The sequence below is a fragment of the Stylophora pistillata genome, chromosome 8, assembly GCF_964205215.1.
Source record: "Stylophora pistillata chromosome 8, jaStyPist1.2, whole genome shotgun sequence".
Taxonomy (NCBI): Eukaryota; Metazoa; Cnidaria; class Anthozoa; order Scleractinia; family Pocilloporidae; genus Stylophora; species Stylophora pistillata.
Genome location: NC_142526.1, coordinates 5031837 through 5046917, shown reverse-complemented (window position 1 = coordinate 5046917; position 15081 = coordinate 5031837). Strand labels below are relative to the sequence as shown.

Here is a 15081-nt window from a genome sequence, read left to right as displayed (position 1 = left end):
GGTTGGCTTTGAGTAATTATCTTAGTCTAGTTTTACAACACTCAGTAGAAATGTGCCTTCTAAAGTGGCCTGCAAACCAGGCGCAACATTTTGCGTTCTAAAGGCGAGTGGAGATAGGCGAGAGAGGCCAGTTACACCCAACAGGAGAGACGCGAAAAAATTCCCCACGCGCTAAACTCGCGTTCTCCTCGCGTTTGCTCCCTCTCGAAATCATAGCTAAGAATTAAGCTTGTTTTGGGGGCTCTCTATATAGCGAGATTTTTACCTCGATAGGAATTTGCTTTCCAGGTGTAGCAGGCACTCCTGTCATAAAGTCACTCGTGATAAACGTTCTGATCACAATAGAACGCTGACAGGATGGAATGTGGTCGATAGGATCACGGTCGAAATGGACTGGTATCAAAACAATTGGCATTTGGCTGATTTTGTCCACCATATCTAAGGGAAAAAGTCAAATAACAAAATGGAAAAAAAAAATAAACATTATGGTAGAATTCACAAGGAAACCGTTTCCTTCACGAGACTTAGATATTATATAGAACGAATGTTACTAACAAATTTTCTGCGTTTAATTTTTTGACTGTCCCATTCAATTGTGGGGCGAACTCTTTGGTAAAACCGATCAAGAAATCTACTCCGGCTACCTGAGAGGGGACTGGGAGACATCCCTCCCCACCCTCCCTTCCCAAACCGTCGATGACGTGAGTCTACAGGATTCGTCAATACATGCGCAAGTATTCTCAGATAAAATACAACCGATCAGATTAAACTACGTCATCCTTATGGATTATAACAGTTCAATTCTAAGTTAGAAATACAATATAATGCAGACTATGGAATATACAACAGCTATTCTGATAGGCTGTTCTTTCTATCTCAAGGAATACAAGAGTTGAGGCTTAAAGAACCTTTCTTCATGGCGCAGCGAAGAGGATTGGGAACCATCTGTTTTTGGTTGTTTGTAAAGCTATTGATTACAAAAGACACCTCATAAACACAGCGGTCAAACGTCGGGCATGCGCTGGGGATCAATTTTGGCGGCCCGCGCGCTAACTTCCCGCGCAAAAACTTGAAACTTTCCCAGAAATCTGTTTTAAGGATACAAAAGTAGGGAGAAGGGAAACTCGATAGTTTTCGAACACAAAGCTAAGTTGGGTGCGGGTATCCTATTGATTTGCCATTTCGTTTGGAGCTTTACCGAAGAAGTTATACGCTTTCAAGACACCGTGACCTACTGTTTGTTAATTGCGAGAGAAAACTTGGTTCTGACGGCACATCATTACAGTGTTCTCGCATGCACAGACGTTTAACCGCTGTGTTCACACTATGACTTAGTCAATACACTCTTTACATCAAACTGGACATCAGCGCTTCCTTACCATGTTTGTGAATAACAGAATAGGCCACGTGATCTGCTTGTCTCAAAGTACTAATCACACCGGGTGACAAAAATGTGGCGGTGATATCCTGAATCTGAAACTTTATTCTCTTTCCAAACGTGTAACAAACTCTGAATAAAATATAAAAAATATTTGTAAGCCTCAACTTTGGAACAAAAGTGTTCACATGAGAACCCCTCTATCCAGAGTTACCCAATCAGCCAAGACTATTGTGCCATCTCCATAGACGTAATTGACAGCTGTTGAAAAATTCAGTGGCGAAAGGATAAAATAAGGCTAGGGGAGGGGTGGTAGGGGAGGTAGTCTCTCTCTCGCATACCTACATGTACAACCATATTGGATGAGACCTTCAATGAATAAATCCTTCTACAAAACAGCAATTTCGATTTGTTATCTAGGTGTAACGTACGCACCGGTAACATTACTCAATGGCTATCCGAACCATGTACGTTTATTTCTCGACCAGTGGTTTCTATAACAAAATTAAGTTGCACTAAATCTAACTACCGGAAATAAATTACTTAAGCGAAATAAACGCGGCGAAACGAAAACGTAAAACACACCTGACGGTTTGGATCTTGAAAGAACGCGAGACGCAGCTTAAAGACATACAACAACAAACTACGTAACATAGAGAAGCTTCACGCGCGAACACTACAATATATATGTTGACGCGAGGGGACTGAACCCCACCACGTGAACGGACCGCTGGCCCCAAAAATTATTGGAACACTAGGATTCATTTGTAATTTTCAAGTATTGTAAAGTTTTTGTAAATAACTGCGTAATTCAGCCTTTGGCTGCAATGCAGTTTTAATAAACTATCTATCTATCTGTCTGACATAAAAATTATATCAGAAGGAACATAAATCCTCAAAGAAAGTAATTAGAAGGTATGAAAGTAAGTACTGCAAATTTGAAGTCATTAAAGCCATATGATGGACAATTAGAAAATTAATGGAGGAAGTATATATGTACAAACGTCTGTCTGGAATAACAATCAGCTAGATGAACCTTCGTAAGATAGAACATAAGCTATTATGGTGCTAGTAGAAACTTCTACCCTAGAGTGGGGAATAAGGCTGATAGCCGGGGAACAAGACAAAAAAGGGCGACAAAAAAAGGAAACTGGGGAGGTCCAATCATGTCACAACACCATGGAGCTGTAATTACTCCTTCCCAGTTCCTCGTTTCTTTCACGCTTTTTGTGGTCCAATTCCTCAAATCATCAGCTCCAGGGAGCCTGGTATAAGGCCACTATCGTAAAAGGTAATTACCTGTTGATATTATGACAAACTTTGGGAATCAGTTTAGCGAGGAACATCAGCGATTTCCAGTCGGGTGAGTCATTACTCGATAAAGCAACCACATAGCTGTAAGTCCGTCCGTCCCCTTGGACACCAACTGATTTGATTGGCAGCAGGGTGGCACCAATTTTGTATTTAGATGTTATCTGCAAAAGGGTGTCTCTGTCGTCTTCTGATGTGCTTAGTTTCACTCGACTGAACAGCGAATGGGGCTAAAAAAAATACAACAAGAATAAACAGTTAACCCGTTTGACCCATAAGAGCGATTAGCATCTACTTTCTCCTTAAAAATATCACCCCTGACAGAGGCGGATCCAAGAATTTTTGATTGGGGGGGGGGGGGGGGAAGGGGGTCCAAACTTTGGTTTAGAAAGGACTGTTGGACTCTTTGAGGCAAATTACTTCTCCCCCACTCCCCCTCCCACCACCAGTCGCGGTTGCACGTTATAATTCCTTGTCCGCTTACCGTTTATTTGGATTCATTAAAAAAATCAGCCAGTTAAAAGTGATATACGATCCTGTCTCAAAGTTGTAAGCGTCAGGTTTGATGGGGGGGTCCCGATCCCCCCCGGACCCTCCCCCTGGATCCGCCACTGCCTGACTCACACATTAAGGTCATGACAATGACGAAAATGATCACCAACTAAAGAAGCACTTGATTGTTAAACAAATTCTCCTTGTCAGCACCTCAGTTAGGAAATGTAGAGAGAACAGTATGGAGAATACAAGTGATGACAGGTCAGCTCACAATTTGTCATCTTTCTCATTGTAATTACTAACATCTTGAAGTTTCGACCTTGCTGATCCTAGCAGTTTGCGAGACGCGCGTCACATATGAACTCGGAAAGGAGTAACTCGCCACAGTGACAGAGTCTCTGTGGCTCAAGAGCAGAGCCTCAGAGCCCGGAATCTAAAGATCTAAGGTTCAATTCCTTATGATGACCGAAATTCAATCTCTATGTTCCGAGCTTGTGGCTGGGCGCTCTGTTCTTTGACTCGGGGTCAGAACGCGTGTAATATTTCGTTGGAAGATTACTTCTTTGGTCTTAACTATCAAGACCCATCGAGGTTGATACAAACGACTCTTAAAAAAGAAGCGACTCACTTTCTTAATAGCAGTAACAAAATCTACAATCTGTCCCAGGATGATATTCGTTTCCGCAAAGTCGCTCCCTTGATAAGGCTCATCACCGCATATGATACGAATAGCTAGACCGGGACCAGGGAAGGGATGTCTTTGAACAATGTCTGATGGTAAACCCAACTCCCTTCCAAGCGCTCTAACTTCATCTTTGTGAAAATCTACCAAGGGCTCAATGACTCTTCCCTGAAAGAGAAAGTGTGAATGATTCAGACTCTTACGCCTAGAGAGTAAACTTCCAAAAATATCTCCTGCATACATATTGGCAAATAATAAAGGCTGATATTGGCAAATAACCAATTACGATAACCAATTACGTTTAACAAATGAACGCAGAGTAAAGAAATTTCAGGGAAAGAAATTTTAACTCCGACGAGATTCGAAACCCATGCTCTCTGGGCTAGAGCCCGGTTTGTTTCTCTGGCGGTTTTGGACGGTGGACTGGGCACCAGCACCGCCCAAAATCACCTGCTTCAAAGGCAGAGTTTGGGAGCGAGGCAAAGAAACAGTCCTGGCTTCACCAATAATTGGCCCACCGGCCAACGCAACATCATCTTATCATCAAGTAAGTTGTATTTATTTCCTGAGCGCTGTTGACCTCGCCTTACCTGTGCTCGTAAACTTCTCACAAAGTCTGTATCATTATGGTGAGTTTTGATGGCATCTGCCTTGTTACTAGCCAGGGATGAAGCACTTTCAATAAGATCGGGTCGAAGGGTACCTGCATATGTTTACGATTAAAAAAAAAAAAAAAGACAAGAAAACAAATTAAACCGTAGCAAATTCTGTGGAATTGCCGCCAATGTCTTCTGTAAAGAGCCGTCTGCACTACTATGTTTGAAAGCAGTCGCTCAATAGCGGAGCTCCAGAGCTGTCAGAATATGTTAGGTCATCGAGCCAAGAAAATGTGGTCGTGACGTCATGGCATTAGGTGCGTCTGTGGGTCCGCTATCATGTAACAATTATGAAACGTACCTCCCAAAGCAGTGGGAAATAACACCACTGAACAAAATGACTTACAAAATAACAAACAAAACAAAACACCTGGAGCTTTGATTTTAGGTTTGGCGAAATCTGTGTGCTAATGAACTTTTCAACCAATAAGATGTCTAGTATATTGTACCGCTAACCTTGTGCCAAGTATGTATTGGTCTCATCAAGGTTAAACTCCTTGCACACTTCATTGGCAACCTTAAATCAAATGCATAATTAAAAAAATTCATGACTATATTATCAAATTCTAAAACAAAAACTATGCTTTTTTCAAAGTCGAAATATAAAGCGCACTGACCGTAAAGTCTGTTGATAACACAAACATAAAAAAGGAGGTAGCATGCCATAGAAGATGTCAAAAGAAATGCTCCATATACTGGCACTTTCCCTGAAGAACGATTATTGAAAGCCTTGGATTTAGATGATTAGGGTTTTCCTAGCGAACAAATTCTGTAAAATGTATAGTGTTCATGATAGTTTGCAGACATTGTGGCACTCCATGAGTTTTTTTCTTAACCTCGAAGCTTTACAAGAGTAGCACCTCCACTCAAGTAACGGCTACGCCCCCTCTCTAACAAGTGCTCCTGCCTAATAAGCGCCCCTTCTTCAGAGAGCTCTCCTCTCCAATGGACCCCCCTCTATAGGGAGTCTTCCTCTTTACCATGCTCCCCCTGCACAATCAACCCCACTCTAAAACAAATCGTGTCGAAAGAGACTGACCTTGATGAACGTGTCTCCTATAATTCTTCTTTTTTCCTCAGGGTCGGTTGTCACATTCAAGGTTTTTGTGACCTGTTTCTTAACAGGGGACTGGTCTTTTTTACCGGATATTACGGTTGTGCTGTTATAAAATCGCAACGCAGCATTTACAACTGTAGATGAAACAAAACAAGAGACGGGGTGATCTCAGGTATTCTCCATCAACGACAGTCACAGGTGTAGGTTCACCTTCAATGTACATTCAAGTAAGTTGTCCTAGCGTGGGGAAAATACCTAGAATTCCTTGACACCCTCATAATTTAAACAACACAGAGAGAACTGAGTGAGCTTGGATGGCACAATGATGAAGCTCATTGTCTCGTGACACTGTGCAATGGCCCAAGTGTTCATTTCCTAAACTTGACATCAACATTGGGTTAACTCTGATATTGGTTCTTGACCTTGCTCTAGAAGTTTCAGTCAAGTTCTCTTGTTCTCTTTCCTGTACAAATACCAGCATCTCCAAAACCAACCCAACAAGTAAAAAAAAAAAAGCTTGGTCATGGAGGTAATACCTCAATCAGATTACTGTTACAGTTTTACTCAACACTAACTAAAAAGGTAAGGTAAATCTGCTCTAAAGCCTAGTGGCTCACCTAGGCAAAGCTTATCTTGGTTTCCTTAGCATGAAGTGACTAGAAGTATTACTTATCCCCTGGATGGCATGCTAGTCCATCAAAAGATTACTCCCCAGGCTTCCCCGACCATTCATTAGTACCCAAATATACCCCTCAGGGGAGAGAGACCCACCGTGAGAGTAAAGAAGCCAACACATTGACTTGACAGGGTCTCGCACCTGGAGTCTCGCCCTGGAGAGATTCAGCACACTGATCACTGTGTCTCACACCAATACTAACTAAAGTTACCTTTTAATCTAAGCCCTAATCGTTTCAAAGATTCCTCCACTTCTTGACTCTCATTCTTCCTCATAAATCCATTGTCAATATGTACTGCCACAACTTGCTCAGGACGAAGGGCCTGCAAAACCATTTCCAATACACAGTAATTCACCAGGGTTTTCAATAAGAAGTGAAGAACCAGTTAAATAGCGTAAAGTAACAGGAAGAATACATGTTGCTGTGTGCCTGTTCCATGATAGGTTACAGATGTCACCAAAATGTGGCACGAACTAAAAAGTGGCACAAGGGGCATAGCTGATTGCATCACTGATGTTCTTAGCACATTTTGACATCTTCTGTGATTTATTACTTTACAGCCCCACGGCAAAATGGAATGTATAATAATGAAACAAAAAGCAAAATTACCTTGTGAAGCAGAGCTGCACAAACTGTTGAATCTACCCCTCCACTCACCAATGCCTAAAAAACCAAACAAACATTCAAACAAAAATATATTAATCTGAATTTAAAAATTAATCAATTTGTTGAAGATGTACCATACCATGACAGGATGGAAACTGCACACACTGTAGGTACCTCCTGTTGTCCCCCACAAATCTTTAGTACAGTCTTCTAAAGATCTATAATGGACAACAGAAGGTACTTACAGTGCATACGGTTTCTGTTCTGTCATGATATTAAGAAGAATTCAATATCTGAAGACAGTCTAAAGAAGTATAACATTGCATTCTTGCAGGTGACTAGTTCTATTGGCAACCAGTTTTTTCTGTTTCAAATGCCAGATTCTGATTTGTGTTCAACTGAGACAAAGGTTAAGCAGCCCTGTCTACTTACCAAAACATTCATGTTACCAACACTTTTTTTTATTTGCTGGATACAAGTGTCTACTCGACTGAGCACAGTGTATGTTCCACAACATCCGGCAACCTAGTGAAAATTAAGAAAAAATGAAAAATAGCATTTATTATTAGATCATTTTGAAACAAAAAAAAAAAAAGACCAGGAAAGGGCTGTCTTTCCCACAATCATTTCATCAAAGGAAAAGCTGCCAGGCAGCTTAATATTTACCCCATAGAGAAAATTTCTCAACATGAGAACACCATTTTCTGTGAGATCAACTTCTGGATGAAATTGGACACCATATAATTTTCGTGACTCATCCTCAATGCCTTCACAAAGGAGAAAGAAGCTTATTACAAAGATCATTCTAGAAATTAAAGAACATATAACAACAACAAAGGAATTATCTGGAGCAAATTTGCTATTCTTATCAATTGATCAACCGCCTCCCGGTTCTTATCAACCACTTCCCGGTTAGCTCAATGGATAGAGCGCTGGACTGTTGTGTGGGAGGTCGAGGGTTTGAACCCCGGCCAGACCAACACTCAGGGTCTTAAAATAATTGAGTAGAATTTGCCGCCTTTCTATAACATCAAGAAATGGTTAGATATTCTAGTCTTCTCGGTTAGGGACGAATAAATGGAGGTCCCGTCTCCTGCAGGGTTGGGGTAAGAGACATTTATTTCCCACACACGAGATTACTGTGTGATGGATGTCCTCCCCTGGGGTGGGATGGGTGGGTTTATTGGGCCCGCAGTAATTGGCGCAAGCTGTTGCGGTGTCCCTGCCGGTTGGCGAAGCTAAATAAAATAAAAAATAAAATAAGGATCCTTCGTTCTAGAACATACACACCATCTTGAGAGAGTACAACTCTTTTCAATTATATACTGAGTCATGAGCTTTGTAAATATCTTTTGTCATCACCTGCAACAATATCACCAGACTTGGCAATTACTTTCAAGCTACTTGCCATGCGGTCAATAGAATCTCCATGTGTCAACAGAACCTCCTGCTCTGGCTGTAATCCTCTAAATAAATCAAATGATATGAATATCAAGATTGAGAAGTACTGTATGAGCAAACAGGCATTTATGAATATAAAATTTTGATAATATTATACCCTTAAGCTGGTAATGCACTTGGTGATTTTATTCAGTGATCCATCAAATTTGATAGCTAGCGAAAATCACCAATATCTAACAAGTCAGATATCAGCAATTTTGTACACCAGTTGTGGCAATTGATGAAAGTCACCACCATTACACTAGGCACACCTGGTGATTTTCATTGATTGCTTAGCCAGAGTAAATGTTGCTTTCATTAGTATACGCATAAAATTCTAAAAAGCCCTTTATCCATTGATTTGCTCCCATAAATGCCTCTAACATTAAACATAAACCTGCACCAACCTGAAAAGTGCCGAGGATGTTTCCACATTAATCTTAAACTGTCCATCTTCTCTGATATCTTTCTTCATCACAGTCCCACCAAACTCTTTGTTCAACATCTTTGTTATTGGACAAAAGAAAAAAGGTTTTATTATTGGTATTTTTTGCCATATCATGAAGCCATTATTGACCAAGCTTGTTTGGTCAGGGTACTTCCCTACTAAATGTCTTGTTCTTTCTTGTGTCTCAGAGTGATTGGCTTCGAATTTCTCTGCAGAAGGTGATGAGGGTGATGACGTTACTTTTTAACTTGATTGTAAATAATATCAATGATAATCATTATTATTTTTTATTCCCATACTTCTACGATTACAATTATTATTACTACGTTGTAATAAATTATTTATTGGGGCTGAATATCAATTGGGACATCATCCTGTTTTCTTCCCCAGTTGCTGATGTTATTTTGTAAGTGCAACAAATTCAATGAAGTTCAAAGTTCAATATCACCTCCTGAATCACACATCGACGTCCGACAATAGTATTCTCCTTATCAGCACTTTTAGAAATGTACATGTATAGAGAACGGTGTGTGTGTACAATATGTCTATTGACTTTCACGTGTAAAGGCAAGGATTTCTTTAGAAGCTGGCAACTGGTAAACTCCGGTAGCTACTCGCCACAATAGAGCCGGCTACTATGGCTTTTGTGTGTTTTTTGGAAAATGTTCAATATACTCTAAAAGCAGTCATCAAGAAAGGTGTTTTTCATAGGTATTTTGTCTCCTTTTTGGTTGTTGGGTGATTTTTGTAACAAGTTCTAACAATTCAATCAACAACATGTATTTATATATATATATCATTTATCTTTACATTTTTTATCTCCTTTTGTTAATTATTATTGTTATTTTATGTGTTGCGTGATGGCCCCCCTTTGCAAGACTAATAAATGTAGATGTAGACAACATGATTGGTTCGCTATGGGCCATGTTGAATGGACAGAATAGAAAGACTGGTGACAAATCTGCCTCGATTCCCGCTAAAAAGTCTTCCACCTTCTAATGTTCTAATATATGCCTACTTCCAAACTTAATGAAATCCCTGGTAAAGGATGAATGGATCTCTACAGAACTTGGCATACATCTGAAGAAAGGCTTGGCCAATAATGCCCTTTTTGACATCACTGTTTTACCTGCATTCCATAACAAATCCCTAAGACAGGGATTCCGATGGTAAATATAGCTGGATCATATTTAGGAGCGTCCTCAGCATAAACACTATTTGGACCTCCAGAGATGATGATAGCCCTTAGATACACAACAAAATTAAATTAATGAGTTGTGAAGGTAGAGGAGTACTGCAGAAATCATCTAATTTCTAACTACAGTAAAAACCCGCAAGTAAGAACCTACATTTTTAGGAGTTAGCCTAAACAGGTTCTTATATAAATGGTACTTAACAAAATTTTAGGCTATTTAGGTTCTTAAAACAGGTTCTTATTCTTGGAGAAAAACACACCTGCATAATAAGTTGGTAATTGTCCTATATTTTGTAACTATATATTTTGCACTCATTTTTCTTAAGAAAATCATGTTTTACAGCAATGGTAATCTGGTTTTTCTTCCATTATAATTACAGTAAATAATTTCAGTGTACCTGTAATGTACTAAATGATTTTAGAAAATAAGAACCTATTTTAATTATCTTAGGCTAAATAGGTTCTTGTTTATAGGGGGTATAAATGGCAAATTTTAGGCTAACAGGTTCTTAATTTTTAGGTTCTTACTTGTGGGTTTTTACTGTATACCAAAAAAAGGCATATCAAACAATCATTCCTTTGGTTGATATTTTCCTTCATTCATTTTCACTTGTCTTCCTGATATTCAAATGATATTGTAAGGAGAAATTATGTCTTGGTCACTCATGGCTATTAAAGGGTTAAGTCTCATTCATTTCTTTTAAATCCCTTGGCAATTTCTTAGAACAGTAAGGAGCTGCCCAACAAGGATATTAAAAACAGAGAAACATTTTTTTGCAAACTCTTTCAGAGATGTTATGTATACACAACCAGGTAACTGAATCATTTTAAAAATAATCATGTCAATGGTAGGATTTATCATCATAGTTGAATTTTACAAGATTCTCTCACCTAAAACCTTTCTCTCTTATGGTGTATATAGAAGTATCAAGGGGAAGCATTTCTGTCTCCACACATAGTTCACGAACTCTGCGATCTATGATCTGTTGAAAGACACATTTCAGCAGAATTATAAATGATCAATAAATACAACCCTGGATGGTGAGCTTGGAAATAATGAGATTAAGAAAAGAAAATCTGGGCAAGATCACCCTTAAAAACTGAAAACTGCTCTATCATCATCATCATTACAACATCATTGACACCATTATCAAAACTATAACAAAATTCTCAAAAGTGATTGGCTATCACCAACCCGATTTGAGCACTAATACGGCGGCGTACACAACATGCTTGTAATTGGACAGTATATGTCATGTGTGCACACTGTTGTTGCACATTTTGCGGAATTCGCTGTTGTTTTGTTTTTTATTGATCACTCATAGAATAACAGACCAAATTAGTTTCCTTTCAGTCCTACTACCATTATCTATACATCATTATTAAAAACTGGATCATTAGATAATGCAATTCAGGACTTTTTATTGGCTTAGCCATTATGGTATATCAGCCAATATACCATAATCTACAAATATGGTAAGCGTACGTGTTGGGTTAAAATTAAAAGGGAGCTAAAAAATTTAAGATTTGGTACGATTTGTCTAATATCTTAGGGGCGTTTTTAATAAAACAATTATAACATAACCAAAGTAAAGCGCGCACTCTGATTGGTCAATTTAGTGTCCCCCATTTGCCCATGGGTATACGCTGCTGACGTGAGCAAATGCAAAGACTATTTTTCCGCACGCGCTTGTTTTTTTCTGGTCACGTAAGATTTGTTAAATAAAAGGGAACTCTTTCGCTACAATGTATCAATGTCATGTTATAAAACAAATGGTAAACACCACACCGTACACTATTGAGTTATGGATGCACTTGGGAGGTTTGCTAAGCACTCAAGAAGCCTCGAGCTACTCTTACGCTTCTTTCGTGCTTAGCAACCTCCCGCGTGCATCCATAACTCAAAAGTGTACGCTGTGGTGTTTACCATTTGTTAATTACTATTTAAGTATCACATTTGCTAATCACAAAATAGAATTCGAATCCATGTACAGTACCGCTCAGACATATGTTAACTCCAGAAACATCTTACACACTCAGATGTGGGTTGTTGCACTATACATTTGCAAATGGACGCAATACATGCGCAACTTATATCTCTTTGTTATTAAGTCCTATAGGTTTCCTTTGTGTTAGATTGTTGTGTAAAACAAAGAACTTTTGAGTTTAAAAAAGCAAAGAGCCAACAACAGAAAATTTACTTTATGGGAAAAGGGACGACACTTAAAACCGGATAGGCAGAACGACTGAGTGGCAGAAAATTACCCCAAATCCTTAAAGATGGAACAACGGAAAATCACCCCAAATCCTTTGCTATTCCACCATTCCATCTTATAGGTTTTGGGGTAATTTTCTGCAGTTCCCTCTTTCATGATTTGGGGTGATTTTCCAGCATTCCGTCTTATATGATTTGGGGTGATTTTTCAGCTATTCCGCCATTCTACAATTCCGTCATTCCACCGTTCCAGATTTCAAAGTCGACCTGGAAAGGCTATCATGTGACACACATTTGAGCTGTTGAAGAATCAGAAGGAAAAGGGAAATGTCACTTAACAAAGCATCGAAGCACGTGTATCATTCAGCGAAGAATGAAGCGAATATTCACAATTGCATTTTCCCCATTAATTTGCAACCGGTGCTGGCTTGAATGTTTACGCACCGGAATGTAAACAATTTGGTGTTCGTATCGCACGTGATGATTTATTCGAAACTTCAAACTTCCCTAGACCACCTTCCATCGATGGTTGATTACTAAACGTTCAGGAACAGAAAAAATTATACAAACAGTTCCTTTAGGAGCCACCAATATCACAGAAGTCTTAGAACACTGGCTTGAATGACATAACTAGTTAGATTCTTTCCGTTTGAAATGTTTTACAACTGTACGCGCCGGTGAGTCTTCGACGAACTTGAGCTATCCCGCTTTCGATTTGTCCCTTCCCTTTTTTCAGCAATGCCACCGATGTTTGCCCTGCTGGACTTTAAAGCGAACATCGATGATTTCACATGTAACAGAACACGAAGCAAATCCGGTTCCGCATGAAAATTTGCATACGAGTCAGAACAAGACGTGGTCGTGACAGGTAACGCAACATCATCAAAACAGGCGAGTAGAACTTCGTAGTTTTGGCGAGGTTAATGAAACAATTTCCTAAAGCAATAAAGCTATGAAAGAAGCATTCGTAAGTGTGCTAGTACTCAGAACTCGACAACTGTTTATAAACGGATGTCTTTGTTGATTCAGCGGAAATGCGATACAAGCCGTTGCGACGATTTTCTTTTTCCTTACAAAATGAGTGACAGCTACTTCAATAAAAGACTCTTGTGAAAACAGGATACATCATTTATATATTCCGATTATGAAGTCGCATCAGTATGGAACAACATCGCGATCCAGAGCCGGAGGAACCATTGATTTTATTTAGTAAAAAAAAAGCAATGATATAAATAAAATTGAAAAAACCTTACCACCGTTGAAAATTTTGTTTACAGGTAAAAAAAGAGATTACATTATTAGTAAAATGTTTTTAACGTCCTAAACGTCCAACTAGAAATAATTTTAATTGTGGCGAAATTCATCGTACAAGGGTATGTAACGTCATAACGAGTAAACAGCTGTCACCTACCCCGAGTGTTGTTAATTTGAACCATAATTAAAGGCTCAGTGCAAACCTTTAGGCTGGAATTGGAGGCCTTTAATTCTACTTCATTGTACATTACCCTGGAATAAGGAACACGAGCGTAAAGTAACATCTTCGACCGTGATACATGTGGAATTTCGGGGTGATCGGGGCGTCTGGAGCGAATTACCAGCGTTTTGTTTCCATTGGCGTTTCTTACAGACGTATGTCAGAAAAGATTACATAGCGGGCAAAGCAGATGAACTTTAATCGAGCTATATGACCCTAAATCAGCCAAAGAGATTCGATGCAAAGGAACATCCACTTGAGGGGGGTAAATTTGCCCTGGTTCAAAAATAGTCCAGATCTTTTATATTCTTATATTTTACCCATTTCGCAACGTGAACATATTTGCATACTCACGGAGGCTTGGGTTTCCTGTGCTTGGACGTCAAGAACAAAAAAAAAAACACATCAAACAGTGTTAGGGTATTTTTTGTTTTTAAACTATTTAATTTTTTTCCCAAAAATTAATGGTTCCACAGGTTCCGGAGGTTCCGCTGCCTGTGATTCCTCGTTTTATTTTTAGTAACGTCCTTGCAGGAAGGTCGGTTCGAGCGGTGATTGAAATTTAGTCGTGAAGTATTCTCGTGCGCATATTTTTTTTACATACGAATTTATCCGCCTTTCATGTGTGTTGTTTTTTGGTTAACGTTAATCTGAGAGGTATTGTACATGTATGAAAGTACGTGGAGAAATTAAAGACCCAGTGCAACATGCAAATCAAACATCAACTTTGATGTTGGAGTTATATCCAATATCTTTTAAGCACATGACTTGTACCCGCAGTTGAGTTGACAACAAACAATTACTAATCAACACCTTGCTAATCTACACTGTGCATTTCGAAACAGGAAATCAATAATCACATCTGGCCCAAATCGGCTTGCTGTTTTTTTTTTTCAACGTTTTCAAAACATTTCACCCTCGTGAGGCCAATTTTCTAAGTGGAAAAACGATTTTACATCAGGAGGAATATGACACTTATAGCGCAAGAAGTCACACTTATATCTAACTACATCCTCTTTTTAAAAAATAACATATTTTCTTCGTGTCAAAAATAGCAGATTTCAGTCTTGTTTACCGGAGTTTTTCCTTTCATTATTGTACTTTGATGAAATCAGATCAAATTATCTTAAGCACCGACTCATTCTAGTAAGACAACTTATATTTAAATCCTCCATGAAATCTACACGAGAAATAAACATCTTACGAAATCTGCTGGCTTACTTGTATATTTTTCATTAGGTTTTAAACAAAACGAAAGGATAATTTCACCTTTCCATATTGCGCCCCAGCATCTAAAATGGCTACTCTCTCTTGTCCCTGTTGTGCTTCCGACATCGCGCTATCGTTTTGAACAACGTGACCGTTAATACACGAACCCATTCCAGCAACCTTGCTGAGGTTCGACGCCATTTTCCACTTCGATTCCCGCGGTTTGCGGGAATTTTGC

The 15081-nt window shown here is 39.1% G+C and overlaps 1 protein-coding gene across 1 annotated transcript in view; it reads right to left on the bottom strand.

Annotated features, from left to right (window-relative positions):
- LOC111327160 (GMP synthase [glutamine-hydrolyzing]) overlaps positions 1-15081 on the bottom strand; it is a 17235-nt gene extending 2154 nt beyond the window's left edge. The window contains exons 1-16 of the mRNA XM_088729410.1: positions 14904-15081; positions 10837-10928; positions 9880-9994; positions 8710-8807; positions 8225-8328; positions 7529-7629; positions 7295-7387; positions 6866-6919; positions 6467-6578; positions 5562-5713; positions 4979-5039; positions 4457-4569; positions 3813-4034; positions 2678-2919; positions 1380-1510; positions 266-438 (exon numbers count right to left, since the gene is read on the bottom strand). Of these exons, the coding sequence (XP_088585536.1) occupies positions 266-438; positions 1380-1510; positions 2678-2919; positions 3813-4034; positions 4457-4569; positions 4979-5039; positions 5562-5713; positions 6467-6578; positions 6866-6919; positions 7295-7387; positions 7529-7629; positions 8225-8328; positions 8710-8807; positions 9880-9994; positions 10837-10928; positions 14904-15044 (2004 nt within the window). The 5' untranslated portion in view covers positions 15045-15081. The remainder of the gene's footprint in view (positions 1-265; positions 439-1379; positions 1511-2677; positions 2920-3812; positions 4035-4456; positions 4570-4978; positions 5040-5561; positions 5714-6466; positions 6579-6865; positions 6920-7294; positions 7388-7528; positions 7630-8224; positions 8329-8709; positions 8808-9879; positions 9995-10836; positions 10929-14903) is intronic.